The 25,870-nt window shown below is 43.2% G+C and overlaps 1 protein-coding gene across 3 annotated transcripts in view; it reads right to left on the reverse strand.

Moving 5' to 3' along the window:
- LOC111868663 (protein tramtrack, alpha isoform) overlaps positions 1 to 25,870 on the reverse strand; it is a 158,041-nt gene that overhangs the window by 96,392 nt on the left and 35,779 nt on the right. For 2 of the 3 annotated variants that reach the window (XM_023859531.2, XM_023859532.2), the window contains one exon: positions 10,634 to 10,732. The exons of the other annotated variant lie outside the window; for it this stretch is intronic. In XM_023859531.2, the coding sequence (XP_023715299.1) occupies positions 10,634 to 10,732 (99 nt within the window). The remainder of the gene's footprint in view (positions 1 to 10,633; positions 10,733 to 25,870) is intronic. 3 annotated transcript variants of the gene reach the window in all.

Here is a 25,870-nt window from a genome sequence, read left to right on the forward strand (position 1 = left end):
GAACTGAGACTTCCGCGTCTCTCACACTCGAAGCCGTGGATCTGTGTATCGCAGCCCATACATATATTTATATTTACCAACGTTTCGGAGCAAACTGCTGCCTACTTCGGGACTCCACACCTTCATTAAAGTACAATTAGGAAAGTATTACGTGTCACTTTTTTTACGCTTCATGTGTAAACCTTTATTCTGTCCCATGCAACAGCCCTGATTCTCTTGCTTACTGCCGTGCGGTGCAGACTTGCGTTCGGTGCTGCGCTCGGTACAGTGACTCAAACTTCAATTCAGTTGTGCCTGTGTAGAAACATTCTCTACGATCTTACGCCTCAAGCGTTTCACAACATAAAAAAGCCTACTCAACTATCCAGCTGCGCAAGTACTACTAGTCACAATCATAGAACCAACCACTCTAAAGCTAACAACCACCTCATCGGCTTAAACAATGGACCAACCTCCTCTCCAGGGAACCAACTCCTGGACAAAGGTTTCCGCCAAAAGAGGACTCAAGCCTCAAGAATACTCCTCACGTAAGGCAAAGCTTCATAAAGACGACTCACACTGGTTGAACCCCACCCTTACCCAAAACCGCTTCACAGCTCTTTCCTCCGATGAATCTATGGAGCCAAATTCATCATCTTATACTGAACCTATCCCTAAACCTCCTCCCATTTATGTAAGTGATGTCACTGTCATCCCCCCCCTCCTTCAACTACTTGATCAGACCACCCCAAAACAATATGAAATCAAAGCCCTTGCCCAAAACCAAGTCCGCATTCAACCCACTTCCCCGGATGCATACAGATCAATAGTCAAAGTCCTCGCGGAAAAGAATACCACCTTTCACACCTTTAAACCAAAAGAAGATCGCTCCTATCGTGTAGTCCTTAAAAATCTTCACTACTCTATCAATCCATCAGACATCCAGTCAGAACTAGAGAAGCTAGGCCACACTGCAACTAATATTCACAATATCAAACATCGCCTCACAAAGCATCCTCTTCCTATGTTCTTTATTGACCTAAAGCCTGCCCCCAACAACAAAGACATTTTCAGCATAGAATACCTTCAGCAATGCAGGATCTCATTTGAAGCCCCTAACCCCAAAAGAGACATCCCGCAATGCACAAAATGTCAACGTTACGGTCACACGAAAAACTTTTGCCACCAAAAACCCAGATGCGTAAAATGCGCCGGCCCCCATCTCACTTCCCTCTGCTTACGGAAGGAAAAATCTAATGATGTCCGTTGCGTACTCTGCAATGGCAATCATCCGGCCAATTACAAAGGCTGTCAAATATACAAGGAACTTCAGCAGAAAACCTACCCGTCCCTCCGTCCTAAGTCCTATTCCCCCCCAACTCTCCCTAAGCGCACCACTCCAACACTTCCCAATATCTCCTACGCCCAAGCCACCAAGCAAAATCTCCCCTCCCCTACTCCCGTAGGTAACGACTCACACTCGCTATCGTGTCCCTCACCCTCCCAACCTCTTCCCTCATCCTCCTCCAACAATGACATCCTTGAACTGAAATCTCTAATGAAAGGCCTATTCGACCAACTATCAACCCTGCTATCCCTCCTCACTACGGTCATATCCAAGCTGACGTAATGCTCCCTTCCCTTCTCATAGCCGTCTGGAATGCCAATGGTCTAAGCCAACACAAAAACGAACTACAAATGTTCCTTCTCACTCACAACATAGATGTCCTCCTCATCTCTGAATCCCACTTCACTACCAAAAGTCACTTCCGCATCCCTAATTACTACACCTACCATACAAATCACCCATCTGGAACAGCCCGCGGTGGTACAGCTATATTAATAAAATCTACCCTTCCACACTACCCCCTCAATCCCCACTGTCATGCACACCTCCAAGCAACCAGCATTGCTCTTGACGGACCCTCTGGACCCCTTGCAATATCAGCCGTCTACTTACCTCCTAAGCACACTATCACTCAAGACCACCTCTCATCCCTCTACTCATCTCTTGGTCCCCGCTTCCTAACGGGAGGAGACTACAACGCTAAGCATACGATCTGGGGCTCCCGCCTCATATCGCCGCGCGGACGCGTAGTCCTAAAAACCATAGAGCTCCTACAATTAGACCACCTTTCCACCGGAGAACCCACATACTGGCCCTCGGACCACAACAAGCTGCCCGATCTGGTCGACTTCTGCGTCTTCAAAGGCATTCCTCCCACCCTCCTATCTGCCAAATCCTGTTTCGATCTCTCTTCAGATCACACGCCCATCCTCATTTCATTATCCTTGGAAACAATTTCTCGTGCTCCACAACCCAGCCTCTTCAACAAAAACACAAACTGGGACTACTTCCGATTCCTCATCTCTGAACAACTTTCCCTAAATATACCACTTAAAACTACCGATGACATAGAATCTGCAGTCCACAACCTCACTACTCTAATTCAAAGAGCAGCCTGGTCATCCACTCCAGAATCCTCTCCTACCCCTCAAACCGTTAGCTGCCCCCTCACAATCAAGCAAAAATTACTTGATAAAAGACGACTACGCAAAGCTTGGCTCCGCTTCCGCTCACCAATCACCAAATCACTTCTAAACAAAGCCTCTCGATACCTAAAGCAACTTATCTCTGATCACAACAACCTCCACTTTCAGTACTATCTGGAACATCTCTCCCCCGCAGCCTCATCCGACTATTCTCTCTGGAAAGCCACCAAGAAAATCAAACACACTTCTCTTCCCTCTACCCCCATCATTACTCCTCAAGGCTCCTGGGCACGCTCCAACATTGAAAAAGCTCACACCTTTGCCACCCACCTCTCAACTGTTTTCAACCCTCACCCCTCTAATACCTCCCCTGAAGAAGAAACCTCACTTGTATCTTCCTTATTCTCTCCATACCAACTCGAGCCACCTCCTCCACCCTTCAGGCAATCAGAAATTCAATCAACAATAATCAAACTTAACAACAAAACTTCTCCTGGCTACGACCTCATCACTGGAAAAATCCTCCAAGAACTACCCCGAATCTGCATCAAATACCTCACTCATCTTATCAACGCTTCCCTCCGTGTCGGATTCTTTCCCGACCAATGGAAAGTTGCGCAAATAATCCTAATTCCTAAACCTGGTAAACCCCCTCACCTCCCTACCTCCTATCGCCCAATAAGTCTTCTCCCCATTTTGTCCAAAGTCTTTGAGAAACTCCTCTCCCATCGACTACTCTCTATAGTCGAATCCCTTCACATTCTCCCCGATCAACAATTTGGATTTCGCCAAAGACACTCTACCATCCACCAAGCCCACAGAATAGTAAACAAAATTCATGAAGCACTAGAAACGAAACAGTATTGCTCGGCAGCTTTCCTCGACATAACACAAGCTTTCGATAAGGTCTGGCATACCGGCCTCTTGTGCAAACTTCGGCGGTTTCTCCCCCTCAATTACTTCCTACTCCTCAAATCCTACTTATCTAACAGACACTTCCGAGTCAAAGTAGACAACAACTATTCTGACCTTTTTCCGATTCACGCAGGTGTCCCCCAAGGAAGCGTCCTCGGCCCCCTCCTTTACCTCCTCTACACCTCTGACATCCCAACCTCTATCAATACCACTATCGCAACCTTTGCCGATGACACAGCATTACTTGCAACCGACTCAAACCCAGTCACCGCCTCCCTTAACCTTCAAACCAATCTCAATTCCATTCAAAACTGGCTCTCTATTTGGCGCCTGAAAGCCAATGAATCCAAGTCCGTTCATGTCACCTTCTCCAATCATAGACTCCCCTGTCCTCCAGTATACATTAATAACAAACCTCTTCCCCAAGCATCAAACGTTAAATACCTCGGACTCCACCTAGACAATCACCTCACATGGACCAATCACATCTTCACCAAGAGGAAGCAACTGGGACTCCTACTTTCCAAATTCAACTGGCTACTAGGACGTAGATCCACTCTCAACCTCAGCAACAAGCTACTCATCTACAAGATTATCCTGAAACCAGTCCAGACTTATGGTATCCAGCTATGGGGTTCTGCCTCCAGCACTAACATAGCAATACTGGAGCGCTTCCAATCAAAGGTTCTCCGCCTGATAACAGATGCCCCATGGTATGTTTCCAACGCTATCATCAGCCGTGACCTTCAGATTCCAACAGTAAAAGAAGAAATTAGTCGTCTCAGCACCAGATATAACGCCCGTCTCAGCAGACACCCCAACCTCCTCGCATCCCGCCTCACGAGGCCGCCATCAATTCGCAGACTGAAGAAACACCACCCCTTCGACCTGCCTAACAGATTTCAGTATACGTAGCTCTAAATCTATTATGTAAATCCTAGCTAATTCTTCCCATTCGCCAATTTGGTCTCCGACCAATAGCCCATGGATCATCGCTAATGAACGAATATCCGCAAGCCACCTCAACTGCTATATCATTATGCTGAATGTATACTACAGATTGCATAATAAAATGGGAGTCTATTATAAAAAAAATGCAAAAGCCCGGCTGCAGGACCTACAAAAATTATAATCTTGTTATGACAAGGGAGAAATGCCTGCAGATTCTGGGAGATCAAAGTATCGGTCATTCTAAGCAAAACACTGTGTGTGTACGGTTTCCGTACACTTCCAAAATTGTTGATAAGAAAGATATTACGTACTGTTTGTGATACCGGTATTGTTCAAGTGACAAAGTTGGTACAGTTTACCTATACCTATTACAATACATTTTCGAAAATTCTACCGTCTTCAGTGTACTTTGCAACTCGCGTGAGGACATGGCGTGTTGCTGGTCTGTACAGTGTACAGTACACACACACAAATACAAACACACACACACATATATATATATATATATATATATATATATATATATATATAAGAGGAGCATTACTGCATGTCCACAGGAGTACGTCTACGTTCTACAATTCTGATATTCGCAATATGTGTAGCAGCCTTCTATTATGTAGTTTATTGTAATGTAGCGTGCAGAGCTGTTACTATGTAACGCCCACGAAACAAACAACGAAACAACATTCGCTGCTGGGCAACAGATTTTTAATAAGTATACGCGGCCGTTATTGGGCAACCCTTTCCGAACACAAACATATTCCATGGAAACAAATGAACAAGCAACAGAGGGGCGCTGTCTTCAATGTGGTCCGTGCCGCGATGTTATAACGGTGACAAGTTTAGAAGTTAGCCTGTAGTCAGCTGTAATGGAGTTTGTGGGAAGACTTGGTAGGTGCAGCTGAAAAACTTCCACTGTTGGGATCCCTTATCGGGAAAAGACTAGTGAAAGCAAACTGAAAAACCTTAGCCTGTGCTATAGTGAGTTTGTAAAGTGTGGAGATTAGCGATAGAGCTATAATTAAGTGTAGTCACGAGACATGGGTTAAAGTGGTCAATGAATCGAATCTGCAATCCAAAACCTCGTCGAGTCACTCCATCACGTGGCAGTACTGTCCTTGCCTTACGATCTCACCATGGTATCCACCGTCTTGCAATAAAAATATACAAGGCATGATAAGGCAATTTTACAATTCCCTCCTCACGTTTATTGTTCAAAATGCAATTAAGATTAACACTTTAAAGCCATGTGGTCACTAAATGTACCACCTGCTTTAACATTCAGAAATTCCACATTATTTCCACAAAGTGTATCTGTGTTTTCGTACTGTTCTCATAAAAACAGCGACTGTTTTCCTAAACAGCATTAACCGGCTGGTCTTTGTAATTGAGACATGATTCCTGTGAGGTACGGATAGAATATTTATATACTGTTTAGAAGAAATTTAGTCTTCAATTCGTGACTAGACTGCCGCTGTAGCAGGAGTTACTAATGATTGGGCATGATCAGCTGTACTGAGCATGGACTGACAGAGGCCTTGTATATGTTGTATACACAGGCATTTAATAACATGTAAAATGTAAATTGTACATGCAGACAACAAACTTATTACTGCTGTGACTCCGGAAAACGACAGACCCGTCCTCTCGTCAGGGAGAGCACCCCACATCAACAAACCTGCAACTGCCTGACAGTAATAAAGATCTGGCCTCAGACGGGTGCTTTATCTAAGACAGACTTGCCGACTGACCGTCGGTCGTAATATAACTTTCACTCTCACTTAGTCTTCAAAGGGTTAGTAATGCAATCGTACATCTGAGGTACCACTATGAACAGCATACAAAATAAGTCATACGCGAGTATGTGTGGGAAATCATTGTTAACATTACGTACATTATACAACAGTCTTTGGTTTCAACTCATGGGCTGTTTAGGGAGCTGATATTGGTTCCCAAAGAACTGCCATGTTCCCATGTTGCTTCCTGTTAAACACCAGAAACTAATTTACAAAATTTCTTTGGGCAAAGTTGTCCCATTGCTTAATTAATTGCCATGCCATGAAGACGTATGGGTGAGTGGAGGTACAGTTCAACTAGATGGAGGTGATCAGTTTCACGCCTCTGCCGCTTCGCCCCAGGGGGAAACAGCTCCCGGTACCCAGTGCACCGGATATTGGGTGGGCCCAGTAGCCGGTCTGAATGATGTCGAAGACAGAAATATCTGTTATCCTTGCCGGGAATGGAACCCCGATTCACCGTAGTCACTTATACTTGTTCGCAGTGATTATCATCCTATATGGCTGCTGAAGGATTTATTCTGGCAATATCTGAGAAAGGATGCAGCTCGCATGCGCTCTTGGTTTGCTGGTGCAAATCTCCGAGCCGGACTTGACGGGAGACGCATCTCAACGAGAAGTCCTAAGATGACCGACCGCACTGCAGAATGTGCTGATCGCATAAAATATTTTGGTGTGATAACAATAATTTATGAATTGACAGGTAAAATTTGTGTGATGGCACAGGCTATTGCAGATACGTCTGTGTGGCGGCACAGGCTATTGCAGATACGTCTGTGTGGCGGCACAGGCTATTGCAGATACGTCTGTGTGGCGGCACAGGATGTTGCAGATACGTCTGTGTGGCGGCACAGGCTATTGCAGATACGTCTGTGTGGCGACACAGGCTATTGCAAACGCATCTTCGTATTTGTATTGCGGTGTATAGAACCGTTACTGGGTACCGATGGCAAACAAACAGGTTCCCACGGAAACGAATCAACGCGCAACAACAAAGGAAATGTTTGAAGCGGTGTTTTCTGTGGTCCGCGCCGCGGCCGTCGCGTAAAACACGTCTCTACAGCAACAGAAGAGCCGTTTTCTACGTGGTCGGTACCAAGGGTTTATAAGCGGAACAAGTGGGAGCTGTAGTTAGTTACAAGACGCTTAAACTTGGCGGCGGTCAAGCACAGGACCGTTCAAGTGACGACTGCCGTTGTAGCGGAAGCTACTAGAACTAGGGCATGCATAATCTGCTGTACTGAGCCTGGAATGACAGAGGCCCTGCATATATTTTATATACATTTATTAACATGTTTAACATGTAAACTGTGAATATCCTTTACATTATGACAAGTGAATTACTACTGCAGACAATGCCTATGACAAAAGACAGACCTGTCCTCTTTGTCAGGCCCCATAAAAACAAGACCGAAACTTTCAAACAGTAATAAATATCTGGTCATGAGCCCCAGATCTGGCTCGACACCAAGACTGACTGACTGACCGTCAATGGCTATGTGACTTTGACTTTGGCTGTGGTCACTCTGTGAAGAGAAGACTAAGAGGCTGGTGTGAGATTGCCGCCAGCCTGGGAACTAGTTAAGTTAGTAATAAGTTAGCCTGTGAAGAGCAGGAGGCTGGTGTGAGATGGCCGTCAGCCTGGAAGTTAGTCAGTTAAAGCAAAAGCTCTATGAATAGAAGTCTAGGAGGCCGATGTGAAATGGCCGCCAGCCTGCGAGTTAGTCAGCTGAAGCACTGAGTTAGTTGTGAGACGGTAGGCAGCCGGCAGTGGCGCGAGTGCGGTGTGGAGGAATCTGCACTGTTGGAACCTTTTACCAGGAAACAACTAGTGAAAACACTGTAGGCTGGAAAAGACTTAGCTTATTATGCTCTAGTGATTTGTAAAGTGTGGAGATTACCGATCGCGGCAAGTGTTTTTTTTTAACGCGCCTCCTTCTGCATCAACTCGGAAAAGCGTAGCTATTTCCTCCAGAGTAAACATTACCGTGGCCAATGTCTTGGTATTACTAGCATGTACGAGTTTAAGGCGGGCGGCTAGATGACTTCCACAAGCTCATTAAAGATCAGACAGACAGGGCAGAGGAGGGGTGTTTTGGCCTGTTTCTTCAAGAACTCCCCAATGACAACATAAAGAGCTACAATTCAAATTAGCCGAAACTAAACCCCCACCAAGAAGACCATGCGCCCCAATCCAGATCAGTGTATCGGGTGTCGTTTAGTAACCTCCACATTACAATTTCAGAGAATGCATGGAGAATGACTACAAACGTGAACTCAATTTCGAAGTGAATTTCCAAACTACGTTTTTAATTGTTCACTTCCCGATCGGCAGACCAACACTGATTCAAAAGGGACCTTTATTCTTTGTACGTAACGGACACACACAAACCAGGGCTCTAACGGCAAGCATGACACACAACTAGTACGCAACTTCTCCGAAGTCACATTCACACCAATTAATCCTTAGGAGGGAACCACGCTGTAGCGCTGTTGGTTGAGGCACTATGCTACAAACCGAAGGCCGCTGGTTCGATTCCCGAAGAGTCCACTGGATTATTTTCAATTTACTTAATACTTCCAGCCGTACTATGACCCTGGGGTCGACTCAGCCTCTAACAGAAATGAGTACCAGGAATCCTCCTGGGAGGTAGAGGGCGGCCGGCGCGTAAGGCTGACCTTACCACCATCTTTGAGCCGATTGTCTAGAAAATGTGGGAGCCTGGACGTCTCACAACCGTATGGGCCTCCAGGGCCTGGATAGCTTTACCCTCTTTTTTAATCGTTAGGAGGCGTGTAAATGCAGCAGTGAATGACTGGCTGTTACAAAACCAAAAACAACACCGTCCAATGCGACTATTTAAGTTTTATCACTTGAACAGTGTAAACAACACAGCAAGCCATGAACAAACATGGACAATACTAAGAATCTCCTTTCTCAAGATCGGCCACCTCCGAGAAATACAACAGGAGAATTGACACGCACCTGCTTGGTTTATAAATTTTAATCTTAAACAACATTTAAAAAAAAATTAATACCAGGAAGGCTGCTGTGACTGAAAAGTTGAACATTGTGTACATTGTGTATTTCAGACATTATATGTGTATGTATGTATATAATTTAACACCTATTGTAATTGTAGTTTCCGGAGAAAGTATTGATGCCCTCTGAGGATGATCCGTAGGGATCGAAACATGTAAGGGTGATGAGTTTTCAAGTGATAAAACTTAAATAGTCACACTGGACGGTGGTGTTTCTGTCTTTGTAATTGTTAGTGTGACGGACCAGAATGAAACAAATCAAAGACTGGCTGTTATTTCGAAGCCTCCAGATATACCCAAGCATGCTGACGTGTTAAGGGAATGCAAAGGGATGAGATTTACGAAACTGTCAACAAAATTGCAGACCACGTGGCTCAAGGAACTGGAGAATACATCTGAAGAGGCTACTGGAAGGATGAGGAATTAATCGCGCTAGAGCGTGTGCAAAATGTTCGGAACATGATGAAGACCTTACGTCCTCAGGACGTCTGGGCGCTTCAACTCCATATCACATCGTGCCTTTAAATAAATCTTGTACGTGAGGTCTCCATCAATACTCTATCCATAACTTTAAGGTCATTTACTTACGGTTCAACTCACGATGCTATGGACAGTTCAGATTATACAGCGTCAAATGAATTCGAAAGAATGTGAAGGTTCTTCCCTCGAATACAAGTCTGCAGCGTTGCCGCCTGAACCAGGTTGTGCGGTCTCAGTATCACTGATCAGCGAAAACTAGTGAATGTCTATTTGAGTTGACGCTTAATTTAGCACAGGGACAAACTTACATTTATTTGACATCAAACATCAACCTTAACAGCTTAATACAGAGGAGACCACGACTATTACTAGATACCTCTTGCAACCAACAGGTACTAGAGTCACACAGAATTGTATATGAATTCTCCAGTTTAATTTATTAGCCGATTTCTGTTTCCCCCTCTTGACAATGCAGCCGTGTTTGTTATCCTCCTATGTGTAACATTTACCGATAACCGCGTCTTTGATTGCGGACGTTGATATAACAGACAATCAAGGCAAAGTGACACCAGTACCGAAAAGATGACATATATGCAATAAAGAAAAACTGTGTCCAATGATGATTAATTACGATCCAACTGTCGGCTGTAGCTGCCTTCCTCAGTGCCGTAAGTCCCAATACGCCGGGTAGGAGAAGCAAATTGTACGCCCAGTGACATATAAAGAGAATCTAAAGCAAAGAGATCGGAGAAAACAGACCATTTTGGTGCCATCTTGACAGTGCACGTTCTCACAGATATCGCCAAAACTCTACACGCTACATAGGATTAACTCGATAACGAAGCTCTAATGAAACACACACGTTACGATCGGGGTCACCTAACACGTGTCAGAACGGTTTCAAGGGACATCAACACACCGCTTCATACAGTCTTCAGGATGAGTCCTGTCAAAACTAAGCACACGGGAGGGCATACCTTCCTCAAATGGCCATCCACCTCGGTCTGTGGTGTCCGCAGCAACAGGGGCCGATCCCGTGACTACGGTCTGTACATCCAAGTCAGGATCCTGGTACACTGAAAGATAATGTGCGTCAAATCATACGAAATGTAAAATGCTCCCAAAACACAAAGCGAAGGCCAGCAGGGCTGCAACGAACAAGTCATTAAAATCACGCCAAATCTTCGTTCCAGAAAAAGAAAGAAACGCGTTCTTACAAATTAAAAGAACTGTGAGAATGCAGCACGTATTTCACACTGAAAATATTTAGGACATATACGAAAACTGGTCTTGTAGACGTAACATACTTTCACAAGATTGCTACATTGCTACCAGGTGCTTGTAGAGAGAGAGAGAGGGACAGGATCTTTGGGAAGCATTACCGCAAGAAATTCAAATACTTAATGACCTACCGATGTAGCGCTGATGGTAGGAACACATTCTACACCCCGATTTGGGGTTAAACCACGTGCCTTCTATCGGTAGAAGTTGGAAAAAAAGTGAAATTGTCTCTTTATAAAACCATATGACAGTCACATTCTTGGTTGCAATTCTGAATCAGCATTGCACTTACCAATCTGTAGCAGCTGCAACCCTGCGGACGCCCTGCCCGTCGATATAATTGGCCTTACCTTTACTTGCATAGATGGGGGTGTGATTGTGGGGAGTGCCGTTGTACACCACGCTTCCGTCTTGTCCCGTCATCACTCTCGCTCGGCATTTTAGCTCCTTATTCGAGCGCAAATTCAGTTCACAGCGCCAGTATGACTTGTCCTGCCGTGTGTGGTCCCTGTGATACGCGAAGCCGCGACCGTCGTACAGCTTGAACCCGCGGCCAGTGTTCACTACGACGACTTCCTGGACTGCCAAGTCCATTCTCACCATTCACTACATACACAGCAAGCGCACATCCCCACTCACAGCCCTCTCTAAACAACCCAAGGTACGTTCTTTAAGACGTACCCATAAAGCCAAGTCGTTCTACGCCAGCCTCAGCAGTACAGTCGTGTTCTGACATGAAGTTTCGTTACTTTCCTCGCCGACAGGGTGACCCAGTATAGTATGTGGAGCAAAGTTGAAGCAGTCTGTACACAAGTTGGTGCTGAGGTAACATCGGGCCTAAACACAGCAACAAAGCAGTCTCCAGTTCAGAGAAGTCCAAAAGATCAAGTTCATCACAGTTACTCTCCCCTCGGCGAGACGCATCAAACCGAGACTTCAACGATAAGCTGTTGGTAGAGGAGCGTCCCTCTTGTTCAGGACAGAAACTGCCAAGTTCCGTATGGCACGTACCCTCTTCCCCGTCTCAATCCCAGGTTCCAATACAAGAAGCAGACAGGAGAGCTGTAACTATGTTACTGAGCCAGTGTCGCTATTCCTGGCACAAAACTTCGACCCGACTTCTCCCAGAACTTCTCCGTACTGGCGGAAGAACGGCACTTGAACAGCCTTCGAAAGCTCAGCCATAGTAAATAACCAAGTATTAAAAGAGTTTTTAACCAACGTTGACTCCCGCTATGAACACCAGGCCGACGAAGAGGAGATCCTACTCTTCACAGTAATTTTACCAAATCGGCAAGCTCTTGGTAGCTATCAAACACTTTCAAACTAGAGAAATCTCAAAGTTTCTGAAACCCTACTTTCAATAACACCCACGTGATCCCTTGAAAGATGGTTTCTGTGTGCTCAAAACTTGACAACCGCAACTGGACTAAAGGAATAGCCAATCGCTAATCGCATCCTGATGTCACTGAGAACATTTCATATGGATTAGTTATTCTCAATGCTAACGACCCTTCAAACCCCAGTGGTTATTTACATGCACCACCTAAGCGGCCTCCGTAGTCTAGAGGTAACGTTCCCACCTCATGACTCGTAGTACGCGGGTTCAAATACCCGGCGGAGGTCGTCGAATTTTTAAGGGCGGAAAAATTCAAGGAACAAGTCCTCCGGGAGGGACTTTAAGCCGTGGGTCCCGTGTCGTAGCTTTACGGCACGTAAAAGAACCTCATATCTCCAAAGGAGGTCACTGAAGCATGTAACACGCAGGTAAAATTCTGATCTGGAAACATCAAGAGAGCATCTGGGACGTGTGGACGACGCGGAGAAAATTCTTGAAGCTACCTGGACTCGAACTTCGGACCCTCGGTCGTCCACCACGTAGCTAGTGGCTATGTCGGCTGCCTATCCCAGCTCCCACATTATTAGTGATTCTAGATTTCAGGGTGCACAATACAATGCTTTGCGAAAGCTACGGATTTTGACACGACAAAATGATAGCTGACAATGTGCAGTCAGTAAACACTAACTGTCGACATTCCAAATCAATGAGACACATTATATTCAATCTGGAATTCCAACAGCAGTGACTGTGAATAATACGGTTTCCGGGTTGTATCGCCATGTAGATCAAATATGGCCCGAAGTTTTGGAGGCACATACTGCTTCCATCTTCAGGGCCAAAGAGCTGAGCTTCCTACATGCTTCTTAAGAATTTTTCTTTTTCATACACTAACACTACGAAGATGGAGGCAATATGTTTCTCCGAAACGTCAGGCTGTCTCTAATCTACTAGGCGTTACAACCTCGAGGACCGTACTCTCTAAACATACTATGTTTTAATACATGGCGAGAAAGCAAATATCTGCAGGCTTTCATTTCCCTCTTGTACTGAGAGCTTGTGTACACTGTTACTGGCAGGCATGGGCCCGAGAGATAGCAGCTACGACGTGCAACGGGATACTGCTCCAGTGAAGCTAAACACGCATCCAATCATACACGTATATTGCGTCTACTCAATTATCGCGGAAAGATATTGTCACGTGTATGACCACCGCTAACTGAATGTATTGAACACTTACAGATCGTAACTACACGCAACTATAGCGCTATCGCTCATTCACTCTCTGCAATTCCTAGTGCAGTGGTTCTCAACCTTTGACAGACCGCGGCCCGGCAAATTCTTTTTCTACATATAAGACGATGGCCGAGCTCAGTAGTCTCACAATCTGGACAGACTGGTGTCAACTCTTAATAGACAAAGTAGCAAGACAGCGATCCTATTCAAAGCCGTTACACAGATCATATAAATAATAAAATATGGGAACTGCAACGGCAGCAGTAAAAAAGTAAAGTAAAGCTATCCCTGTAACAGGCCGTGAAGGCCCACAGGGTTGTGAGACGTTGAGGATCCCACATTATCTAGACAATCGGCACAAAGATGGCGGTAAGGTTGTCAGCCTTACGCGCCGGGCGCGCTTTACTCCCCAGGAAAATTATTAAATTAATTCCTGGTACTCATTTCTGTTAGAGGTTAAGTAAACCCCAGGGCCTAGTGCGGCTGGAAGGATTACGTCAATTGAAAAAATCCAGTGACCTCATCGGGACTTGCACCCGCGACCTTCCGGCTTGTAGCATAACCCCCCAACCAACTACGCTACCGCGACTGCAACGGCAGCAGACATGTCATAAACAAAAAAGTAAAAGAGATTCCAGAACTCTCTCAGGAGTTATGCCTACAAATTCATTGGATGAATGGTGAGTATGTGTCAAGATGTTACACAGAATTACCATCAGCCATGCCTCCAACAAGAGGGTCTATATTTGACATACTAAATTAAACGATAGGCTTGTTTCTAATTAATTTCATTCGGGATCCTGTATTAGTTCACCGGTGGAAGATGAACGATTGACGGAAGACAGTCTGTGGGTATTAGCACAGAGATAACCACGAGAGTTGGGAATTATAAGCCACAGAGTGAAGCGCTGGAAGCACAGAAGGCAGACAAATGGATCCTGAGAGAATGCTGAAGAAAATAATAAAATGTAAGTTTCTATATTAACACTGTATTGGTAAACTTACAATAAATATTGTAAAAGGTAACGGTAAATCTATCCTTGTAACTGGCAATGGCGGCCCATATGGTTGTGAGATATTGAGGCTCCCGCTGTCAGCCTGTGATTCCAATGTGTCAGATGGGGACCTGCCAGACCAGGTGTATATGCTGCATCACTGTGATTCCTTTGAGAGCATTAATGAGATAAGGTATGGGAGATCTGTTTCTTCAAAATAGGTTCATGGTGTGAACTCGTGAATGGACGTGAATCAGATGTTTGGCTGTGCACACTGTGTATCGGTATCTGACGCAAATACATTTCTACAGCAGGCCCAGAATGGAGGGGGATGAGTAGCTACATGTAACGTAGGATGAAGTGCCGTTGGAATTGGTGGCGATGCCAGTCTTATGTATGGGTGGAGATTGATAAAGTCAGTTTAGTGGCATCAGTTCCACACATGCTGTTAACAACCAACGTATGAGTGTTTTCCAATCTCTGGCTTGCTATCCTGGAATGCTGTTGAGGCCCTAAGTTCTTGGATAGCTTTCTTGTCCAAGACACTTCCTATCACTGGACTCACTCTCTCCAGAGCAGAAAATATGAGGTGGTCTGGGACACAATGCTTCACTGTTCCCCGCTTTTACAGCAAATACCATACATAAGGATTGCTAAACAACACTGCCATGTGCCAAAATCTGTGACACTACAACCATCATACCGGGTTAAGAATGCACAGCAGAACAGACATTCTTTCACAAAGAGGAGCTTCAAAGCAAAGAACCACAGTTCACAGTGGGGAGAGTTTGTCACTGGTATTTCTGATGAATCTCCACACCTTCAAAACGCACTGCTCAAGAAAATCAGACTGTATAACCTCTTCGGATATGCCGTCCACAGATTCAGCTCCAGCAACTCCCTGGGAGGAGCTCAGAGAGGTGTTCATCTCAACACATACTGGATAGGAGAAGAAGGGTGGCTTTCACCTGCAACCCTCCTTTCCTTGTCTTGCAGTATGAACCTCCACCTAATCGTTCCATTCTTTGTCAGATCACACTTTCTACCTTCCCAGCAACTGCATGCAGGTCCCTCTGTATGCAGAGTGGGTTAATGTTATGCACTGCCTCATCACTACCTTTAGTGTGAATGTCATGAAATGTGGAGCCCACTCTGCTACAGTAACTGTCTTACAATTTGCATTTGCAGTCTTGCTCATATATCTTCTAGAATATCATTTGAAAAGTCTTACCATAGGGCTGACCAACTTGAAACTACACTGTACCTTAGGTACGTGCCAATGAATTGTGTTATAAAAGTTACGTGTTGTCAAATTACCGATATAAATATCTGCTCTGTAATGATAATAATGATAATGATGAATAAGAACTGGACCCTACAAGGTTCAAAGCAGGTCCCATGGGTAACACTTCAGAATGGCACAGTCAGACCGACAATCATACTGCCAACAGAATGTATAAGTTCTCTGGACCTCATAATGAGCATCACAATTATGTATATGCCTTACAGTTCAGGCTATGGACCTAGATTTGCAGAAGGGGGGCACTGAGGCGGTCCAGTCAACCACCACTTCTCTGAGTCTCATTAGGGGCACAAAAGATGGAAATAGTGTCAAACCATGGGCCAGCATCTCAGAGATAAAACAGATCCCTGGTGAGAGAGGAACCTTAATATCTGCAAAATAAATAACCCTATATGATGAGTAACTGTTGCGATAAACACAGACATGACCAATCCTTGTGTGAGGATGGTATGGCAGGTGTTCAGAACACAAGAGGGCTACTCAAGGAAATGAAATAGAAAGGACACAAAAGATGGTAGGAGGTTAAATGATGGAGAGGAAAAATTCAGAGCCGACTTTATATCCCCTCCTGTCAGGGTGTGAACCAAACTACCTCAACGAGATCACTCTGAAGATGTAAATGAGTATGCCTATTATTTTCAAAGTAGGTCAAGCAAAGATAACAGGAAGGGAAAAATAACTTCTGAATACTGCGGCAATATCAAATGGAAAATGTGGAGCACATACAAAGATTGAATGTACCTCTGTTAACAACTCATGCAAAAATACAGTATTACAGATTACATTTTTTTATTTGAAGGTAAATTAATCAACCTAATAGATTAATAAACATACCAGACAGCTAAAAACGACTTGGAAGACCAAAACAATACTTTACTGACATACTGAATAATATAGGTGCAATTTTAATGTGCATGTACAGATTTAAAGCTTCACTACAAAGAACCATGTTTAGTGAGGCAGTAAATACGAGGGGCGTTCAAGTTCTAAGGTCTCCGATTTTTTTCTCAGGACTGGGAGCAGATAGACACATGCGGTTTAGTTTAAAATACGTGTGCACTCTTTGTGAATGTGTGACAGAGATGGCAGCACTGTATAGCACATAGAACTCTAGTGGTGGCGGCGAGTGTGAGGAGTGTTTTTGATACTTAAAATGGCGACGTTTTCATTACAAGAACAGCGAGTAATCATTCGTTTTCTCCAATTGCGTGGCGCGACACCCATTGAAATTCATCGCCAGTTGTGTGAGACATGTGGTGATGGTGTCATGAATGTGAAAAATGTGCGTTCATGGGTGTGACAGTTCAAAGAAGGCCGAACGTCGTGTGACTGTTGTGGCGCTATTTTGAGACTAGAAGTCAAAATAGGCATTGCTTAAATGTTCAAGACTTGCAACAAACGTTTTACAGCCATTACATTAGTATGTCAACACCTGGACAGGCAACTAGGTTAAGAATGTTGATGATCAGCATTTATGCGTAATCACATAAGTAAGAAGCTCTGCTAACAGGGCCACTGGAGTATGGTAATATTATTAAATACGCAGCGATGAGATACCACGGGCCCACCCACAACTGTAGGGGTAGCCAATGGAAACCTTCCACCCCGAAATTGAGGACAAAAGGAGGAGTTAACCTCCCTCTTTTGTCAACCGCAGTTTCAGCAAGTTAATGATATAAATTGCCGAATTTAGGAGACTGAGGGATCGGATCTCAAACATAATATTCAGTTGTCAGCCGGAGGCTCTAGCCGAGATGGGCCTTACGAGCGGTGGAAGTTGGCCTGCTTCTTTTATTTCAAGTAAGTCACGTTTACTCATATAAGCCATGTTGTTAAATATTATTGTTGATAAAAGTGTTGTGGAAAATATCGAAAGCAAACTCCAGTGTGCCCGACGAGCCCTTAGGGGAGAATAATTATGTAACAAGTAATTGCCTAGGAAGATAGTCCGGCAATATGGCTGTCGTTATGGTGTATGTCTTAAGATTACTGGTAGTGTGTAGACTACGCACATTTGAGTTATAGTTATGACTAATGATTTTTGTGATAAATATAGTATGTGGGCTTTCAATATGTATAACTAGGGGTACATTATTTTAAGGGTGAAACTTTACGATAGGATAATGTAGTAGTATGTAATGAGTAGTAGGAAATGGAGACAGGAAAAAGGTTAATGTTAAACGAGGAATAACTGCATATCCTTGTTAGTCGAAACAGAGAAAGAGGGGGGGGGCTCAAGGCCTACATCCCTGAAGGGGAGAACATGAGGAAGCGTAGCGTGAAGTAAAGACGCTATGCAGACCCGACTGTAGGTCGGTCTTGTTAATATTGTAAATAATGTAAATAAGAGTGTAAATAGACAGGGTAGTTAGAGTAGGATGTACCGGGATTGTGATTCACATCTCCATAATCACCTTTCCACGACCGATCCCGAGGATCCTACCAAACGAAAGGCAGCAGCAGCCGAATGCAATGACAGAAGGGGAGGTACTAGGAATAGACAGGGATAGGCACCTGCCACGCAGGCAGCGCTTAGTAGCCCTTATATCAATGCCCCCTTAAGACGTAATAAGGGTAACAGTGGCGGGCGACCTCCACCCACACCCCTCACTAACACATAATTGGCGACAGCGGTGAGATATACTATCCACCCGTCGTAGAGGATAATATGGGGTAGTTCCCACCATAGAGATGACAGACGATATGTAGAGGCGGGTCAAACCCGGCACGCCCGCTCTACGCCAATAATAAGAGGTGACAAGGATGACAGGGCCAACAAACAGAGAACGCTCGACTACCGCGCTACCGGCCCTTAGTATTTTCACCAACCTTTGTACGATATAATAGATGGTGGCAGCTTTATGAGAGAAGGAAGCCCAGAAACAGGAGAATCCTAGCTGAGGGTAAGCTAGGAGTATTTTGTTAACTCCTTACAGCGTAAGCTGTGGTGGCAGGGAGGGTACCTCCACGCCCCCTGCACCACGGCGTTACAGTGACAACGAACCAAAACAATCTCGGCCTTGCACCAGCTGGTCTGACAACATGGTCGAGCGAGTTGAGAAAGTTGTTTTGGAGGATCGCCGATTGAGTGTGGAAAACATCACCTCCAAAGTTTGCATTTCCGTGGGATCTGTGCACACAATCCTGAATGAAGACCTGTGAATGCGGAAAGTGTCCTCCAGGTCGGTGCCACGAATGCTGGCGGACGACCACAAGGCTGCGCGCATGGCAATTTGCCAGGCGATGTTGACACGTGATGAAGGCATGAATGGGACTTTGTTTTCATCAATTGTGACAATGGATGAAACATGGATGCCGTTTTTCAATCCTGAAACAAAGCGCCAGTCAACTCCATGGAGGCGCACAGACTCACCGACACCAAAAGAATTTCGGGTAAGTGCCAGTGCTGAAAAAATGATGGTGGCCATGTTTTGGGACAGCAATGGCATAATCCTTACTCACTGCGTTCCAAAGGGCACTACGGTGATAGGTGCATCCTACCAAGATGTTTTGAAGAACAAGCTCCTTCCAGCACTGCGAGAAAAATGGACGGAAAAGGTTGCACGTGTGCTCTTTCAAGAGGATAATGCACCAGCGCATCGGATGTACGCCACGCAGCAGTTTCTTCATGAAAACAACCTTGAAGTCGTTTCTCATGCTCCCTACTCACCTGACCTGGCTCCTAGCGATTTTTGGCTTTTCCTAAGGATGAAAGACACTCTGCGTGGTCGCACATTCACCAGTCGTGTCGCTATTGCATCAGCGATTTTCCAGTGGTCAAAACAGACTCTTACAGAAGCGTTCATAGCGGCCATGGAATCATGGCGTCGACGTTGTGAAAAATGTATACGGCTGCAGGGAGATTACGTTGAAAAGTGACAGAAGTTTCAAATTTTTTGAATGATTATTGTGTGAGAAAAAAAATCGGAGACCTTAGAACTTGAACGCACAACGTATATGGCATCGGATGGTTAAGAGGGCTACAGAAAAAATGAGGTGTTGTGGGTAAAAGTATGGCAGGAGGAGCATTTTTTTTATAAAGAATGTATGAACAAAACCAGGAAAATGAAGGAGTCTTTAAGTGATATAAAACAAAAAAGTCTAAATTAAAATAAACCACAGTGTATGCAAAAGGTATATGAAAGAAATGTTAAGAATAAAAGAGTACATGGCAAGAGAAGGAAATGGAAAAAGATTAAGAAACTCGTTACACCGAAAGATAAGTACATGGGAGCTATTATACTTATTCTGAGAAACAGAGATCTCATAATTCATATGAAACGTTATGAGTGGGTAAAACGTTTTTATCAACCATTCTCCATAAATAGTGGGGGTCTGCTACCAGGCATACGTGAAACTCAGTTGCTAGACACATAAAAAATTTGAACTTTTACAAAGCAAAAGGTTAAAAAGCTTTCATACCAGGAATGAAACACGACAAATCCAAGGCGTTGAAAGGATAGCAGACAAGCTATGGAAATTGTTTTCTACAATGAATAATGCAACATGTTTAACAAAACTGGAAAGAATATCCCTCAGACTGAAAAACTGTCATTAATAAAGGAAAAGGAAATTGGGAGAAACGAGACAGTCATACAGGAATTTGACTTTTACTTGTTTTTAGTAAGGACAATGGCTGGTAGACAAAGAGACTGGTTAATCAGCCATAAGGTATTTATCACAGTTCCAGGCTCTGTAAAACATAAAAAGACTTCAGAAAATACTTTTTGTATTTAAAAAAATGTCAAAAGGAGCTGTGTACATTGGTGTCTTGTGGACTTTGACAACGCTTTTGATTCAGCTGATATGCAAAGCTTGTGATCTGAAATGTGACAAAAGAATATGTGATGACACTGTATTCAAAAAATGTATGACAACATTAATTTCTCTGTGACGTGAAGAGAACGGGGTGACTGACTTTATTGAGCAAAGATGAGTAAAAGAAACATACAGTTTGAGATCATTACAATTAATATGTTGCTGGACATTATCCATCATCTTGTCTGTTCTTAAAAAACAGACAACAGACAAGATGATGGATAATGTCCAGCAACATATTAATTGTAACAATTTACCATCATCACAAACTTTTAGATCTTAGTTTGAGATCATACTTGTTAAAAAAATGTATACATGACGAGAGTGCCCATGCAGAAAAATCTGTACTGCAATTTGAGATCTTTGTCTTTTTGGTGGTCTTCCAAGAGAAATGTTGGTAGTATGCCTATGCAATTTAAATTTCCATACAAGCAGATTTACTTCTTTATTTGGTAGTCACACTTCTACATAAAATTGAATTTAGACTGCCACTTTACTGGAGACCATGCTTTACATATCAACATCAAAATACACAATACACTGACCTCACATAATTTACATTCATGCAATGTGTTAATGCCCAACACTTCACTGCTATGGTAAACCAAAACTGTCTAATTTCAAAGCTTTCGTCCATTCTACTACTTTTATATACCTAGAGGCATTATTGATATCTTATATGCCTAGAGGCATTATTGATATCAGAGAAAGTAATTTACATGCACTGACGACAAGAACAAACAACAATCCCAGGATTGCTATTTGCAGGTGATTTGGCTATTTCATATTTTACAATTAATGATTTACACAAACCAATAGACTAAATTGTAAAATATTCAATTAATTCGAATTTACAATGTAACATAAACAAATGTAAAATATTCTTATTTGGGAAAGGAAGTAAGTTGAAGAAAATTGGTAATGGATTTTATATAGTCAAACAACAAAAGTGACATGAAATAAATTATTCAGAAGCCTTAGAACAAACAGGAAACTGGATGAGATAAGAGGCTAGTATAACAGCCAAAGTTAGGCAGACATTTGAAGCTATTCATAAATATTTATCAAAAATCCCTGATATACTAGGTCAAGATTTTAGAAAATGTTTAAAAAACGTTTAGTGAATCTAAAAAAAATGTACTGTGTGGAGGTGTGTCAAACTAAATTATTCTTACATATATTTTATCTTCACAATCTTAAACAGCAGATAAAAAGCCAAATAGCAAGCATTCTTCGAACTCAATCTGCTCTTAAGCCAAGAGATTTGAAATTCTCACAGTGCTTACTATGAGGAATACTGAGTGACCTCCATAGGGGTAACGTTCCCACCTCATGACTCAAGGTATGCAGGTTCAAACCCGGCAGAGGTCGTGGAATTTTTAAGGGTGGAAAAATTCAGGGACCAAGTCCTCCAGGAGGGACTTCAAGCTGTGGGTCCCATGTCGTAGATTTACAGCACGTAAAAGACCCTCATGTCTCTAGGAGACCTCTGAGCAAAATTAGGTAAAAAGTTTCCCACCCAAGTAGTTTCCAATGCCTCCGGTAGATGCGGGAAGTATCGGGTGCCATTGCCAGTAGAGGGGCCGAACTCACTGGCTGAGCGGGGCTGATAGCAAGTGCAAGTACCGGCAGGGTATGGCGACTGGTAGAATATCAAAGGGGGACGTACAATAGATCAACAACTGGTCGCAGTGCATGGGGTAACCCACCCCCTTCTAATAATGAATGAATGAATGAGGAATACTGCCTCCTGGGACGTGACACCACACTGCTGGGAAACTCTACCAGATTATTCAGTATCATATCCCAGAATCCAGTATTCTTCACTTCTCTCAACATTCTCATGAATGCAATATCAGTTGGTTATTGTTATTCCTAGATGTTTGAGGTTTGCCACTGTTTTAATTTTTTCAGCATTTACTCCTAGACCAACATCCTTACAGTTAATGGCTTGGACGGACCATAGCAACAGAATGTCACATGACTTCAGCTAAGGAATGAGAGCTACTTGAACTGCAGCTGTGTAGGTGGAAGAGTTCTCTGAACACATTATAAACTTATGTGCATTTCAGTTGCAGTTTTATAGTTATTAGTGTAATAATATTGTTTTAATACCAATTTATAATGGTAGTGCAAGGATCAAAGAGTTGTTACACAAACAGGCTACAGATATGGGTCTTACAAGTTTACAGTTACATCCCATGCAACATGCACATGCTGGGCAGCCACTATGCAGGGATGCGAAAGTATAAGAAAATGGTGAAAAGCTATGTCTCTACTTATATTTTTGAGAAACAAACCCACACAGTAGTGTAAACTAAACTAAACTCAATTACACTTCCTTGCAGCATTAACTTAACTTGCACAGTTCTTCCACATGAGGCCTCTGAATTACAGCTATAAATACAGATCAAAGTTAAGAGTTGATGTTAGAGTGCACTGAACAACTTGCAGTGATCAAGCCTTTGACTCTGGAAAACATTCCACTAAATGACAATCATTGGTGAGTTAAGTTCTCTTGTCACTGTGTGAACATCAGTACTGTCTGACTCTGGGTTACATGTCTCTGCTACGTAAACAATGGACATGCCAGTCTGAATGTGAATGTCTTACAGCACACCAACTGATGGGGGTCACTAGAATCGGGCGTTGATGAAATGATAAAGGAGAACTGTGACGATTCTCTGCAACTGTAAAAACAACTGTAACTTCATGGGAGCAAGTGCAAATGGCTGGATATCTACTTACAACTGTTGCTGTTATATGAAGGTGAAGATAATGAATTCCTGTGTAACACCATCACCTTTGAAAAAAAAAAAAAGCTGGGAACATGATTTTCAGTCTTAAAACAACACACACTAAATGCAATACCATCACAAACATTTGACAGCACCAAAAAAATTCAAACTGCAGCTTCTCATGGCAAAGTCATGCTCACTACTTTCTGGGTGAAGGGAATTCAGAATTTATGCCTGCTGGTGCCACCACGAATTCTGAGTGCTAGACTGGAATGCTGCAAAAATTGAAGGCACATATTCAAATCAAACATTTTGTCCTGATATGCACTAGGCTTTCCATGAACACAACATTGCGAGGCTTCACACAAGTGCACAAAATACTGCACAGATTCACAGCCTTCTTTCACTATCTTGAGACCATCCACCCTCCACCCCAATTTAGTTCCGCCTGCCTTTAGTCTCTTCCAAGAACTGAGGGAACATATGAGTGGACATCACTTCATGTCAGACAATGAAGTTAAGACAGCAGTGAAGGTGTGGTTCTCTCCACAAGATTTAGAATTCTATCTTGACAGACTCACAAAAGTACCTGGAAACTGGAGAAAGTGTGTGTGCCACAGAACAGATTTTGTTAAGCAGTAACTGCATAACATTAGAGAAGAAATTTCAAGAAAAGTACCAGTTTTTCTTTCATTTAAATATCTATACCCATTATGGAAAATCAAACACTGGAGGCACACTTTTCCACACACCCTCACACAATAAAGCACTGCTTAGGCCTCTGCAAATATAGGAGTTAGAACTGTGGGGAGAACTGTAAATGCAGCCAAGCCACTCTTGGAAATAAGTGAACATACACAATTTAGAGCTATCACGTAAATTCTCAGAGTAAAAGACAGGTAAATTACATTCATAATTGTGACATTGTGACACAAGGTGCTGGAAGAATATGATGGGCGAATTTCCAACAGCCAAAATTCTGGCTTCTGAAATGAGAGAACCCGTAAGGTATAAAGGAAGCAGCTGATCTGTGCACCAAATTTTAATATCCACTAGGCTCAAATAAATTACATACAATGACGGCAGAAAATTTTTAATAGAGAGTAACAACATTGCTGCTGCAAGGATTGTGTTAATGACAGCAATACATGAAATTAAAATCCCAGAACAACACATGAATTTATTATTTCAATGAGACATAAAAATCAGAATCACTCATGGACGTCATGCTGGCCGATGAATGACAGGATGGGGTAGAATTGTCCCAGTGTAGAACAGAAGTGGTTTCATAATACATCATACAGAGTTTCTACTAAAAAGCAAATTGGAATTTCAAACATTCATGGAATGGTTTCTTAAGAAATTCTTTATGATAACTGAGGTCCTAACTGGTGAGTGTTATGGACAATGCAAATCATTATTCCACTGTTTCGGACAAAGCGTCACCTACCCAGACAAGGAAGAATAAAACTGCAGCATGTCTTGGCAATAAAAATATAGCTCATTTCACAATACAGATATGAGCAGTTATTTGAGCTGATGAGAGGACATAAATTGAGGCACAAAATGTACATACCTGACACCACAGTTTGGGAACATTCATCCGCAAGCAGTATGTTCAGCACGTTTATACAGCCAGTACAATGCTACAGAAATGATATGGGCACAAGTAAGGGTTACAGGGCTGACAAAAGTACAACATCTACATTCAACAATACCAAGAATGGGGAAACTGACCACAAACCCATTTTTGGTGTGGGTCGACCGTGTGAGGCATGCAGGAATTATACAAGAAGAAATCCTGGAACCTATCTTCATCAATACAATAGAATCCTCATTATTACTGTTTTCTGGATTCTGTCAATTGCCCAGTGTTCTAAAAAACTAGAAACAAATTTCAGGAGCTGGTCATACTGCCATCCTCAGGTGAAAGCTACTATTCAGATGCATCTGACAGAAAGAACTAATAATCACTGAACATCAGCGATTTCTCTCTGATCTAAATGAACATGCAATCCTCACTCAAGGACAGCAGCACATCCAACTCCTGAAATAATGAATTTCAATTTGTTATAATGCTAAATGACTGCACAAGGAAGCTGGAATAGCATAGCCGGTATAGTGACTGGCTATGGGCTGGACCACTGAGGGGCTGGTGTTCGAGTCACAGTAGGGGTGAGAATTTTCTCTTCTCGAAGTTGTCTAGATCAGTTCTAGGGCTCACCCAGCTTCTTATCCAACAGGTACTAAAGCTGGGGCGTGAAGCTGACCGCTCACCTCCAACTAGTGCAGAAGTCAAGCAAATCTGGTTCTATACATCCATTCCACCATACACCTTCATGGCAGAGTGCTTAATTAGTTAAGCACAGGGACAACCTTAGATGACTGCACAAATTAAAAAAAGGGTGGGGGAGTGATACACCACAGTTAAATCCCCTTAAAAGTACAATCATCTGAAAACTGCAGCTCTCACTGCAGTGACAATAACATGATTTTGGATGATA

This window comes from Cryptotermes secundus, unplaced genomic scaffold (assembly GCF_002891405.2).
Source record: "Cryptotermes secundus unplaced genomic scaffold, Csec_1.0 scaffold791, whole genome shotgun sequence".
Lineage (NCBI taxonomy): Eukaryota > Metazoa > Arthropoda > Insecta > Blattodea > Kalotermitidae > Cryptotermes > Cryptotermes secundus.